Source organism: Bombus huntii, chromosome 1 (genome assembly GCF_024542735.1).
Source record: "Bombus huntii isolate Logan2020A chromosome 1, iyBomHunt1.1, whole genome shotgun sequence".
Classification (NCBI taxonomy): domain Eukaryota; kingdom Metazoa; phylum Arthropoda; class Insecta; order Hymenoptera; family Apidae; genus Bombus; species Bombus huntii.
In genome coordinates this window covers 25,262,197-25,276,283 of record NC_066238.1, presented here as the reverse complement: position 1 = coordinate 25,276,283, position 14,087 = coordinate 25,262,197, and the positions used below count along the sequence as shown (strand labels likewise).

The window sequence follows — 14,087 nt, the reverse complement described above, 5'->3', positions numbered from 1 at the left end:
TACTGTTTCTGTTGTTTTTGTTTGAAGATTTTTAGATTGTTCTATAACATTAGTTTTGCTAGCTGCATTATTGCATATCTTGGCGACAGGATTTGATGTTGAATTGGTTATAACATTATGATTTGTAATTCCTTCATTTTTACTTTGAATAGATCTTGTATTTTTTATTGCATTTTCAGCTCGTCGTAATCGTTCAGCTTCTAACTCTTGAACAATTATTTGTTTCACTGTATATGTGAGTGTTCGATGATACTTACAATCCGGAAAAATGCCTATTTCAAATATATTACTGAAAAAATATAATTAATTTGTACATTTTACATACGAATCTAGACTATACTTTTCTAACTTACGGATCTAGTTTGTAGTCATAACTTTCATCAAGATTCTTTTCTTGAATGAATGTGAGGCCAATGTCAATTAAAATATTCACTAATCGATTAAGATCATCCTTCTCTTTGTCTGAGTGTAGATGTCCAGAAACTGTTCGTAATTGCGGAGATAATAAATCCGGAAGAAAAGGAGCAATGTCGATTGTTAAAATTACACTGTTACGACCACTACTTCGTTGAACAGCAGTTAGAATACCAACGTTCCTTGCATGTTTCTGACTCATCTAGGAAAATTGAATTTTTAAATTAAATTTATGAGTCTAGATCATATCATATGTGTATATGTATGATAATTATATATACAATATATGTAATTCTTACTTCATATGCAATGGAAGGATAGGATAATTTAACATTTCCTGCGGTTGCAAAGTATAAATGCCAGGCAACGAATGTATAATTTATATAAGGCATAACAGACCAAGTTTGAAGATTTGCAATAAGTGATAAAATTTCATCAAAAAGTTGAAACCATTGTAAACATAATGCTATATAACTAAAATTATCATTACAAGTTTCTGGATAATTATGGAATACGCCTTGAGCTAATTTTTCTGTTTCTCCTAAAGCAAAAAATAAATGTTATTAATATCTTAAAAATTTGTATTAATAATATTACTATAAAAATAATTTACCATTTTGCACAGTTTTTAGTACAAGTTGAACTCTTTCTGAAAGAGGCAGTATACCGCTTCTATTCATGGGTATTTTTAATATTTGTTTCCACGAGTCGAACAATCCTTTTCTACTATCTTTTAATGCAAAAGATAAATTGTCGCCTAAACTAATACCACCCATATATTGTAATGCTCCTAGACATGATCTAATATCGCAACCAGATACTTTTACTAATCCTAAAAGTGCATCAGGATTTACTTTTAAATTTTCTTTTTGTGATATTTCCATTAACCTGTCTGCTACTTTTGTAGCACTTACTTCTGGTACTGGTATAATGAGGGCAACTGCTCTAAGAGCTCTATAATAAATATAAAATAAAATTAATATTCGTGCATAGGAGTATATGAATCATATAAATAAGTTGTATTAGAAATTTACCTTAAGGAAGGGGTATATGGTTCATTACAGATACATATTACAGGACGGTGACAAGAATTTGATTGTTTAGCAGTTTTAGTCTTATCTTTCTTTCCTTTTGAAACTAATTTACCTTGTACGAACTTAAGAAGAAGATCGATTGATGCAGCTGGTGCACCATCAATTTCATCTAAAACTAAACAATTTGGCTTTGGATCGTTTCCCATTACTGCTTTCATTTGTGTTGATGCAAGAAGGACTTGTCTATATTTAACAATACATATCTATACAAATTTGCGATTTCAGTTGGATATTAATTTTAATTGTAAATTACCTAAATGCATCTGGACTTCTTTCATCACTTGCATTAATTTCTACTACATTATAGCCAGCATGTTTGGCTGCTAAATGGGCTAACGTAGTTTTTCCTAATCCAGGTGGTCCGCTAAGTAGCACAATTCTCTGAATTGGGAAACCTTTACTATCTACTTCCTGAAAAGCTTTTTCATCCATAAATTTTCTATTTTTAAATGTAGAATTTACTTTTTTCTTCTTGTTATTAACATAATTTCGATTAAATACTATTTTATCCCAGAGTTTTATCCAATGTAATAAGTGTCTGTTTACACTTTCATCTGAAAGTAATTCCATGTAAGATCTAGGTCTATATTTATCAACCCATAGTTCATCATCTTTAGCAGATTTTGTAGCAGCAAGGTAGGGAATTTCACAACTGGCACGCTTAACATTCTGTAATATCTACAAAAAGACTTGAAATTCTTACAATATGCATGTCATTAAAGTTATTGCAATATATGTTGAAAGAAGAGATAATATATATCTTCAAGTCACTTACAATTTCTTCAGCTGCAGTTTTAAGTTGACTATATGGTACTGACAATAAGTTAGAAATCGAATCCGCACTTTTTTTAATTTTATTTTGCTCATTATTTTTTACTCTTATATAAATACGTTGTGCATCATGTGGCCTAGTCAGAGCAATAAAATTCCAACGGGGAACTCTCAATGATATTGACTCTCTCTTGCTAAATAAAATTATGAAGCAAATAATATGAATCTTTTACTACTTTCAAGTATAAAAGTTAGCGTATTTTCTTTTAACATACTTTTCAACATCTTTTCTGTTAAAAGAAACTCCACTGTCACATTCATTAAACTTAACCTTAGCATCTGTTACCACTTTAATAATTTCTTGAGGTTCATTCCATCGTGGTTTCTTTTCTTTTGGTTCCTGAATATTAGCTATAATTCAAATACAATGATTTATCATATATATGAATGTTTTAAGCTATATGAAGATACATACCGAAATCATTTACATCTAATATATCAGAGATATCGCCAAAAAGTTCATTATAATTTCTCTTTTTTGTAATATCTGTACCAAAATTGTCATTGCTTTCAATAACTTTACTACTACCAGGAATACATAATTCATTGTTTTTACTAGATGTAGGAGTATTTAATTCCTTATATAGATTTGATATAACAGTATTCAATTCATCTTCTCTCCGCTTCTCCTGCAAATTCTGAACTTCTTGAGGCTGTTCTCCTTTTTTTTTTTCAAGCTCTAAAAGTAATTTAAATTTGTAATTACATTTATTTTGTGACTTTAATTAACTTTTTTTACATTAATAAACAAAAAATTTATTAAATAATAGGATAGAATATCCTATTAAACAAAGTTTCCTATTTCTCATACACAAATTCTTAGATCATTTACATAAATTTATAAGAAGTTATGACAGCAAGGTTATAATTTGTATACCTTCAATTTCTTTTAAAACTTCATATTCATCTTCGTGAACTAAATCAAATTCTTCATCAGGATCGGGAAATTCAGAATCCATAATTGCAATTTGTTTTACAAATATTTTAATTGTTATATATTGCTGTTCTTCAAATTTAATCCTAGTTGTACATTTTTGTATACGTATACATTATCTATTATATTTTGCCGCGTATTTTTTCGCGGGAATTTTAAATCGTAACACATGAGTAAATAAACAAATATGATTTCATAGTCAATGAAGATAAGTGATATCAATATATATTTAATTGTATTAATATCTATTTTACTTCTGTTAATATCTATTTTAATAATACATTTTCATATACAAATTTTTTCGACATTTGTTTCGAGGAACTATGGGTCGTATATTAAACATTCTCTTGGAAAATGATATTAAAATTTCATTAATTCTATACGTATATACATATATATATAAAACTGACTTTGTTTATAATATATTTATATCCTACAGTCACATAAACTTTACGTAGCGTGCCATTACTGAAACTGCTGCGGTTCAGCGAACACTTTTACGAGCTTGTGTACGGTACCAAATAAAGATATTGACACAATCCGGATCTTCGTATAAATTTCTTCATAAATCTGTAAAGAATGTGATTCTCTATTTAATCTTTTTGTAAAATATAACTGGCGATTCTAAAGTTTACCATGGTATACCATATAATTACAAATTCAAAAAATAATTATAACACAGAAGAAAGGTAGAACACACACAAAGGTCAGTGTTCAGCGAAACAGAAGTATCGGCACACTTGCGATTTTGTTATATAAATTTATTATAACATTTGATTTAATATTTAGTATGTAATCCTACTTCTTTATGTCAATTTTCAGATGATTTGACATTGAATGTACTCATTTTTTTTTATGACTTTTTGATCTATTTTATACCATTCACATCAAGCATAGAAAAAAAACTAAAAAGGAAACACCCAACAGATCTCACAAAGGATATAACCTAACAAACACGAAGGTGGTACCCCGCTGGGGGACGCCACCCACATGTTATATTACTATACCACAAAGCTATAATATTTTACCAAATGTCCTACTGGACAAATTGTAAAATTTAAATAAATAAATAAATAAAAAAATATTATATTACTATACCACAAAGCTATAATATTTTACCAAATGTCCTACTGGACAAATTGTAAAATGTAAATAAATAAATAATAAAAAAAAAATTCCTCAAGGAGTACTTTCTTCAGATCTTACTTATTAATATGATGTGTCTTAATCCTTCTTCCTAATTCAAACCAAAAATGCTGAATAGAATTTAAGTCATTAACATATACGGTGTACTAAAAATGATTTTTAGAAATTGTTTAATAATATAGGTTATGTGTGTGGAATCATTATCCTGTTGAAAATAATAATCTTAATATAAATTTTATTTTTCCGCCTTTTTCCAAACTTCTGCTTCCAGATATTTAACTAATTATATTTGTCCGTGGTATTTTCGATAAAAATAAGCTTTCCTACACGAGAAGAGCACATACACCTCCATACCATCACCCCACCTCATCCGTATTTGACGGTTTGGATATAGTTTTTTTATCTAATTCAGTATTCGATTTTCACCAAATTAAAACCTATCCACCACATTAAAAAATATTCGATTTGCTTTCGTCTGAAAGCAGTATCTTTTCCAGAATGCTTTTCTTGTACATAATTAATAACAAACTTCAATGACTTTTTTTATTAATTTTTTTACTGCATGATTTTCGTTTTGCAACTCTTGATTTATATCCAGCAGATTTTGAGCGTTCTTCGAACTATTGGAACTGGGGTCTATTTCCGTGTTAGATTTATTTTTGCACTGTTCCAGATATTTCCGAGGACTTTTTTCTCTTCTATAAGCTCTCGGAAGACATCCGTTTCGTGTGGCATTTGTTAAATCTTTTTCGCAAAAAAATTGTTTAATCATTTTTTTCTACGGTAAAAGAGCTTCTGTTAATAATAATTGTTTAATTACACTTTTTACGGCAAAATGACTTCTGTTAATAATTTTTTGCGGACAAGATTTTTCTTTATGTCCTACTGGACAAATTGTAAAATTTAAATAAATAAATAAAAAGAATAAAAGAAAAAGATTTTCCTTGGTCATATAAATTTAACATAATATTTCTTTTACCATTTATTGCTTCTTTTGTTTCATTTCTCATTATTTTCCTTCTTTTCTGCAAAATATTCTTACTAACTTCGAAAAATGACGATCGGTTTGAATGAAGGTATTACCTGCGGCATAATAAGTGCAAGACAATGAAGACCGCCTGTCTTTCGACCTATTGTCACATGCCATAAATTAAGGATTAAAGGTGCCATAAATTAAGGCTTCACCCGACTAGTTCGGACGTCGTGCAATTACGACTCCTGAAAATGCAAGATTTTGAACGTTCTTACACGGACGAAAGTCAGACTGAGCAGCTGAGTGCACAGGAATCCTACAATTGAACGATACATAGGCAACGGCTTACCTAGTACAAGTTGTAGAGAAGAAGATTATATTCGAAGGCGTAAATCATCCTGCGCGATGTTTTGAAGAAAAATCGTAGATTAAACATTATACCTATCTATTCATTAAAATTCATAACAACACATCGAAAACTTCATGAAATTTTCGAATAGAAAGGATTAATGTTTCTTCTGATCCTTTGCCTTCATAAATAAATAATATATGATAGTACATATAAACAATGTTTATACAAATTTCACGCATTCATAGCTGTACACTGGTGTTCAAAATCACATACGCATTAAGTATTCTTGAGGATTTTTTTTTATTTTTAATTTGTGTTTTACAATTTGTCCAGCTGGACATTTCGTAAATTTTTTCTAACTTACTCTTATGGTCGAACGCTATCTTGCATGAACCACACACTTTCTATACAAATTTATGGTATTCTTCGCCAACTTTTCCTTTCATTTTCTTTGTATAATTTCTTGCAAATTACCCAGGCACGTCAGTCACGTTATTACCTGAGGACAGTTACCTGTAGGCAATTACCTTAGGGTAATTACCTACAATGTTTTGAAGAGCGGATTGAGTATGCCTATTGAGAAAAGCGATGGAATACCCTCCTAATATGTTTAATAATGCTTAGAACTGTCTTGCAAGGATACTATCATTTTAGCAACGAAAGCGGAAAGTTAAAAGCGCTATTCAATGTTATAAATATAATTTTTCATTTGGCTGTAAATTTGTATTATTACACATTACTCCACAAAACGATATCTTAATTAATCCTTCGTATATGAACTTCGACAATATTTCTTGTTATTTCTTTCGGTTTTTTTATTTTTTATTTCACGTGTATATATGTGAATATTGATCACTATACAGGGTGGTTGGTAACTGGTGGTACAAGCGGAAAGGGGGTGATTCTACGCGAAAAAAGAAGTCGAAAATATAGAATGAACATTTTTCTTTTAATTTTTTTTTTTACATTTTTCCATCGAGACAACGATCTACAGTAAGATCCGTTATAACGAGACGCGATAAAGTGCACGCGTACCGAGCGAAAATTCAAAGTCAATTTTCTCGAAAACAAAGCCTCGAACGAAAAATTTTTATTCTATATTTTCGACTTCTTTTTTCGCGTAGAATCACCCCGTTTCCGCTTGTACCACCAGTTACCAACCACTCTGTATATGAAATTGTATCATGTAATTAATTCCACAAAGAGGTATTAGAAGAAAATTGTCTGAAACATTGTAACTTGATAACACCAACATATACGAAGAAGTGTTATGCACGATTCAAGAGGTTCTTCAATTAATCTTAATGGAATTCTGATATGCCATTAACAATCTCAAATTTCAATGGACAGAAAATAATATTCAGTCACGATTCTATTTTACCCCCCTTGAGTGACCTTGAGCAGCAAAGAAAATAGCATTATATATACCTATACATATATATTCTACATATCCTCAAAATTTCATAATTTTCTGAATTTCCGGGTTGAAGATTTTTCCTCGTAAATTTTTACATTATACAAAGATTTGTAGGTATATGCAATTTTACTGTACTAAAGATCAGCAAACTCTTTAAATAAATACTTCTGCAATTAATTTAACAATATGTTTAGACATCTCATTTCTGAATTTGTCAAATTTTACAGATAAATCAAGCCACGAGTTCTAGACCTGACATCGTTCCTTGGATATTGATATCCAACTTTGATAGAAGTAAATTTTGAAACTGTCAATAGTCACGCGAGTTTCGAGACAAGGATCAATCTTGTTGATTCATAATATCATATCTAATCTGCGGATGTTTATGTATTTTTATATTTTTATGAGCATAACTAAACAAATAGAATTTAAATAGAAATTTTTTTTCATCTACTAAACATTATAATGGCACTTTACTTTTGGTTTATATTTTTTGGATTTTGTATGTTATTTAATGCCATATGCATTTTGTGGAGTTTTTCGCCCTTTAATATTTTGGAAATGTATAGAGATTTGCAATGTAATTATAATAATTTTAAGAATACCGGAAATTAATCGTAGGTATTAATAATTTGATGAAATTAACGCTTTTACGTTCTTCACTTTACGTTCTTCTTTTACGTTGAAATGAAAGCTATATTGAAACATAAAATATTCCTGGATGGCAACAGAATTAAAAATGGTAATTGATCAATGCCCAACATCGTTTATTAGTTTGCTCATAGAACGTTCTTTACTGAACACTCTGTATAGTCACGAAACTTCCTTCGTTATTATATAAAAAAATAAATATCCAAAAAAGACAGCACACGTTTGCTGGTTCGATCATCGAGGATCACACTTATGACAGCAGTATCGTCTTGAAAGTTCACATAACGAGGTACGAACCGATATAATCGTTGATTAGCTAAGCCAAGAATATCCTAAAGGGGATGATTAATGGGGATTTGAAGGGACACGACATTAAAAGTACATATACAGGTATCCAGTAACCGTACGCTACAATGCGATACATTATTCAAAAGGCGGAACACGATGTTTTAATAAAAGCAAAACATAACCAACGTGCTGGTAGTTTTTAATGCCATCGTGAAAGCGCAGTCGGTGATATTTTTGTCATCGCGGGGGAAATATTTGCTGAAAATTTCATCTCTCTTACTCCTGCTTTATATTATTTCCGCCAAAAGTTTTTTACCATTTCTGTCAGATCTTTTTCTTTCACTATTTTGATCAAAGACCCGGAAAAATGCGTGTTTAATTCCTTTGAAGGACGAAATTCTAATTTTCTTTATCTTTAACGTGGTAAGTGTTGCAGTATATTATTTTTTGTTCCGTATATTATTTTTTCCTACGATGGTTTAATCAAGATATCAAATCAAGATCATACACATTTCATACAATTTAATCTAATCTAATTTCATTTTTTACAATGTTTTCAAATGGAATTTGAATTATCCATTACTTTATTGCGATAAACATCATTAGCCATATTTTATTTTATGATCTTTAAATTTTTAGGGAAAGTTATATTTTTATATAATAAAAGTAATTATTAAAAATAATATTTTTTATTAACCGTAATTATTTTATCGCAAAGTAGAGATCAGGAAAGATTTACTATATGATATTATAATTTAAAATGTTATCCATCTGACGGTTTTTATTTTATAAATAATCTAAATAAAAGTATAGTAAGAAATGTAGAAGTTGTCACGAGAAAAATGATTTCATCATTATATTAGATAATTTATCAGTGTCTAAAACATATTACAAATAATTTCATTTTATTACAATATAAACAGGAGTGGTACGACTATTATTCTTGCGACTGAGTCTATTGCATCCTTCAGGTTCCAGGCTCCTAAAGTTTATCGTTCTTTAAGGTATATTACGGGACAAGCGGGTTTTCCCTTGTACGGCACTCCAAGGCTATTTTCGGCCAAAGTGCGACCTTCGGTCGGAGGCGGTCAGTACCCTTCCTTCACCCCCCACCGCATTTCTTCAACCAATTGGCAGGGATAGAGGTTACCCTCACTTTCTTAACGAAAATTGCCATCAACCAATCCGCTCGTCTCGGACTGTAGACACACCCATCGATAGTTTTCCCTCTCAACGTCATCATCGTCGAACTCCACTAGTCATCAACTCTTCGGTCAGAACACACTTTTACTCGAGTCTCCGAGGAAACATACACGCACTCAACGCATCGCCACAGAGACTCCTAGTCTTTAAACAGTGTTGTGAATAAACAGTTGTGTTTAAAGTGTCAAGTCAGTGAAGTTCGGTCAGCATGAAGAGGCTCTTTTAAAGTGAAATCGCACACCTATCGACGACACCTGAACCCTGTTTAAGGTTATCCAGGACCAGCTAGAAGAGTTCGACGACGATGAACGCGCCCGCCGATTTGGTGCACTACGCGAATATTACGCCCTGGTCGCACGATTACCGAATCTCATCGAAAGTGAGCGACCGTCACCCACCTCGACACCCATAAATGCCAGATTATTCGCAATCTCAGGCCGATGGCAATAAAAGTGGCAGAACCACATCTACCCACATTCGACGGAGCCATCGAAAATTGGAATATTTTCTACGACGTCTCTGTAACAATGGATCGCAATGACTAATTAACACCTCTACAAAAGCTACAGTATCTCCGGTCCACTGTAATGGGAAGAGTCGCGTACTGCATTCAATCGTTGAACACTATTGACGCTAATTACACCAACGCAATCGCCATTCTGAAGGAGAAGTTCGATTGTTCACAACCTAACCTCAATCTACGCCACTGGAATGCGATTCAAAACTATCTGAAACTGACCAAGGAATCATCGAAAGCCCTGGAGTGTTTGGTCGACACGATCAACGCGCGTTAAGGAACTTAGGAGCGCCAACCGTTCAGACACCGTTCTTGTGGACATCATACATTCCAAGCTAAGCACAGACATCATTCAACATTGAAAACTCTTGGCGTCTTCTGGAACGCCATCGACAATTCCATCCTCTACTCAATCAAGGCTACACCCGCCATCTCCCTACTCACGAAACGAGTGATCAGCTCCGAAGTCGCCAAAATTACGACTCGCAGGGATTGTTCGCGCCGCTGATCGAGCAAAGAAGCTGCCACAACGGGTTTCGTAATGGAAGATCGATTGGGACGAATATCTCCCATTAAACATACATTCAGAGTGAAACAGATTCCCAGTTATCACTACGGAACAAGACCACGTTCCAACGCAGGATAATAATCGAGTCCGCAAAAGAGATCTAATTACACGGCTTCGACGATGTCAACGAGAGTATGTATGAGGCCTGTGTTTGCATCCGCAATATCAACCGTTACGTCCAACGTCTAGAAGCAAATTCTCACAGCTAAGTCAGAGGTGGCACAGCTCAGATACAGACCATACTACGGCTGAAGCTAAACGGAAGACTGCTTCTCGCGCCCCTGACCGATACTATACATCAAGCTTTACCAGACGAGATTTCTCGGACCTTTTATTGAACTGATTCAGCTATCGTCCTCGATTGGATTAACACATCACTCCATACGTTGAAAACCTCTGCCGCTAACCGCGTGGCCGAAATCCAAACGAAGGCCCATAGTACCGATTGGCGTCACGTTTCCACAAGCGATAATCCTACAGATCTTATCTCCCGGAGTCAATCGCCGGAAGAATATCTATGCCTGACCATTTGACAATATGGACTAGAATGGTTACACCAACCTGAAGGATGCTCCCCAACGTGAAGCCCAGCACGATTGGTAGAAATACCGGAGCAGAAAAAGGCGATTTGTCTAACCACGAGACCCACCCATCACAGTTTGCTAGAGAGATAATTCTCCTAGTCCAAACTGATGAGAATCATCGCTCGCTGCCTTCGATGGAGAAAAAAGCAGAACCGAGCGGGGCACGTCTAACCATGAATGATATAATTACTGTGCACAAGAAGCTTATAAAACTACTCCAAATCAGTCATTTCCCCGAAGAAACCCGTATTGCGAGTGATCAAAGTAGGGCGGCAATGGGGAGGCTTCTGTGACTCAATCAGTTTCTCGATAAGGAAGGGATATTGCAAGTTGATGGCCGACTGAGCCATTCGCCAATGATCTTCTCCCAAAAACATCCTATCATCCTGCCGGAATCATCCGTCACAGCTGCTAGTACGAATCTGGGGCATAACGAACAAAGTTATCTTCAAGCTAATCCTGGGTCCCTCTACGGCTGAGTAGACGATGACGACGACAACCGACGACTCCAATCAAGACCGAATCACCGAATCAGCGCTATCTCGGACGCATCATCTGCAACGAGCTACCCACCATCCAAGTCCTGAACACACTCAAGCAACACTTCTGGAGCCGCTGGCTTCGGGAGTACCTGAAGAAGTTGACTAACAAATGGAGCAAGGCAGTCTTAACATTCAAGAACGGCATCCGAACTGCAGCTGTTTAAATTTCAATGAGCGTTTTGCATCGAAGCTCAAACGGGTGATGCCACTGAAGACCCAACTAATTCCAGCACCTGTTGGCGTTGCACACACACACTCAACTAACTTCAGGTAAACAAAATATCAAATCAAAAGTATCAAATATATATTAAATGTATTAAAAGTTATATCAAAATTATATATTATAATATATATAATTATAGTATATAATTAAACGGGGGGGTTGGAAACGACTAATCGACTTTGAATTTTCGTTCGGTACGCGTGCACTTTATCACGTCTTGTTATAACGGATCTCACTGTAGATCGTTGTCTCGATGGAAAAATCAAAAGAAAAAAAAATTAAAAAAAAATTTTTTTTTAAATTTGTATTTTGTATTTTTGATTTCTTTTTTCGTGTAGGATCACCACCTTTCCGCTTGTACCATCAGTTACCAACCACCCTGTATATTATTAATTAATTATATATTATAATTATAATTTTAATTATAATATATATATAATTATATTTATATTATATATATTATATTATATAATTATATATATATTATAATTAAAATTATAATTATAATATAATAATAATAATAATATATATATAAGTATGTCGGATCACGATTCGAATTTTGGGCGCGCGACGACTCTTCATGTGGACTAGCCATCGTTTCACAAAGCCGAGATTTTATTTACACGTATATACAGGTCTATCACTAAGCTTAACAAATAATAAGTACGACTAATAATAAGTCTAACAAACACTAAGCCTAATGAATAATACGATCTACGAATAATTAAATTAAATAATACTATTAGCAATGTTTGAGTTCAAACGAATCCACGGTCACCGGGATAACTCCTTACTAAGCGAAACTAACTTAGACGCAAATGCGATCGTCGAAAATGCTCGATGTATCACTCTCCAAGGCAATCGCAAGAATGCCAGCCTCGTGGAGATTTTTCTCCCTGTACGATTGCATTTTGTTTTCTATACCCGTTTGGAAGCATCGAGAAGGTTCCAAACGCCGTTGCTAGGCACACTCGTTGGAAGCATCGAGAAAGTTCCAAACGCCGTTGCTAGGCAGTTTCTGCCTGGAGTTTTGATTACTAATACAATGTATGTCCCATTGCATCGGCACCTCCGAGGCAACATCACACATGGCTCGGCCCGCTCTCGAGGCCGCATGCCGCCACAACCACATTTCTCGGAAAACACATACAACCACTCCAGACCTCCGTTAGATAAAACATCCATCCCGTGACCGTGGCTACGTTCAGCGACCGATTGTCACCTCGAACCCAATCTCGCTTATTACAAATCTTAAGCAATTACAACTATAATAAAATCTAGGCTAAGGTACTAGAGGATGTTCCCAAAATTTCCAAGGAAAGGCTTCGGCTTTCCTTTCATCTCCGACAAGTATATATTAATAATATATTAAAAGTATACAAAATATAGGTAAAATTACAAACATTAAAGATGACTAAAGGTAAATAACACGACTTGAACATGAAATTAAAAATATTTTTTTACAATCTGGTATCGTTCGATTATAACTTTGTTTAGTCATAACTGATAGTGTAACTTTTTAATTAATTTTAGCACCACTAGATTGATTTATTTTATTATATACTGAACTTCATAAACGCAGTGGCTCAATTCCAAGTAACAATAATTGATAATAATAGAAAAAAAATAAAACGCGTTGCAAAATTTAATAAGGCAGATCTCCCCGTTCGGTCACTCAGCGATGTTCTTTACAGAGGGGAGATCTTCCTTTTGGGAGATAACCTTAAGTGTTGAAACGTTGATTTGAGCAGTCACTAGAGTAGGTCGTTGTGGAATGGGTCGGATGAAAATATTTTCGGTGATTCGGAATTTATTCAAGTCATCGGTTGTCCTCGTCATTGTCTTCTCGGCCGTAGAAATTTCCAGGATGATCTTGGAGATAACTTTGTTCGTTATGCCCCAGATTCGTACTAGCAGCCGTGACGGATGATTCTGGCAGTATGATCGAATGTTTTTGAGAGAAGAGCATCGGCGAATGGCTCAGTCGGCCATCAACTTGCAATATCCCTTCCTTATCGAGAAATTGATTGAGTCGCAGAAGCCTCCCCATTGCCGCCCTACTTTGATCACTTCGCAATGCGGGTTTCTTCGGGGAAATGACTGATTTGGAGTAGTTTTATAAGCTTCTTGTGCACAGTAATTATATTATTCGTTGTTCGACGTGCCCCGCTCGGTTCTGCTTTTTTCTCCATCGAAGGCAGCGAGTGATTCTCATCAGTTTGGACTAGGACAAATATCTCTCTAGCAAACTGTGATGGGTGGGTTTCGTAGTTAGACAAATCGCCTTTTTCTGCTCCGGTATTTCTACCAATCGTGCTGGGCTTCACGTTGGGGAGCATCCTCCAGGTTG

At 34.2% G+C, this 14,087-nt stretch overlaps 1 protein-coding gene and 1 long non-coding RNA gene across 4 annotated transcripts in view; both read right to left on the bottom strand.

Moving 5' to 3' along the window:
• LOC126866490 (chromosome transmission fidelity protein 18 homolog) overlaps positions 1-14,087 on the bottom strand; it is a 206,999-nt gene that overhangs the window by 4,953 nt on the left and 187,959 nt on the right. Inside the window, exons 2-11 of one of the 3 annotated variants that reach the window (XM_050620101.1) lie at positions 3,217-3,843; positions 2,755-3,018; positions 2,555-2,690; positions 2,284-2,473; positions 1,762-2,186; positions 1,449-1,691; positions 1,028-1,368; positions 714-955; positions 354-616; positions 4-289 (exon numbers count right to left, since the gene is read on the bottom strand). In XM_050620101.1, the coding sequence (XP_050476058.1) occupies positions 4-289; positions 354-616; positions 714-955; positions 1,028-1,368; positions 1,449-1,691; positions 1,762-2,186; positions 2,284-2,473; positions 2,555-2,690; positions 2,755-3,018; positions 3,217-3,298 (2,472 nt within the window). In that variant the 5' untranslated portion in view covers positions 3,299-3,843. Of the gene's footprint in view, positions 1-3; positions 290-353; positions 617-713; positions 956-1,027; positions 1,369-1,448; positions 1,692-1,761; positions 2,187-2,283; positions 2,474-2,554; positions 2,691-2,754; positions 3,019-3,216; positions 3,844-14,087 lie in introns of those variants that run through there. The other 2 variants (XM_050620110.1, XM_050620120.1) reach the window with 2 other exon arrangements.
• LOC126866904 (uncharacterized) overlaps positions 1-14,087 on the bottom strand; it is a 168,348-nt gene that overhangs the window by 149,500 nt on the left and 4,761 nt on the right. The gene's annotated exons all lie outside the window — the stretch shown is intronic.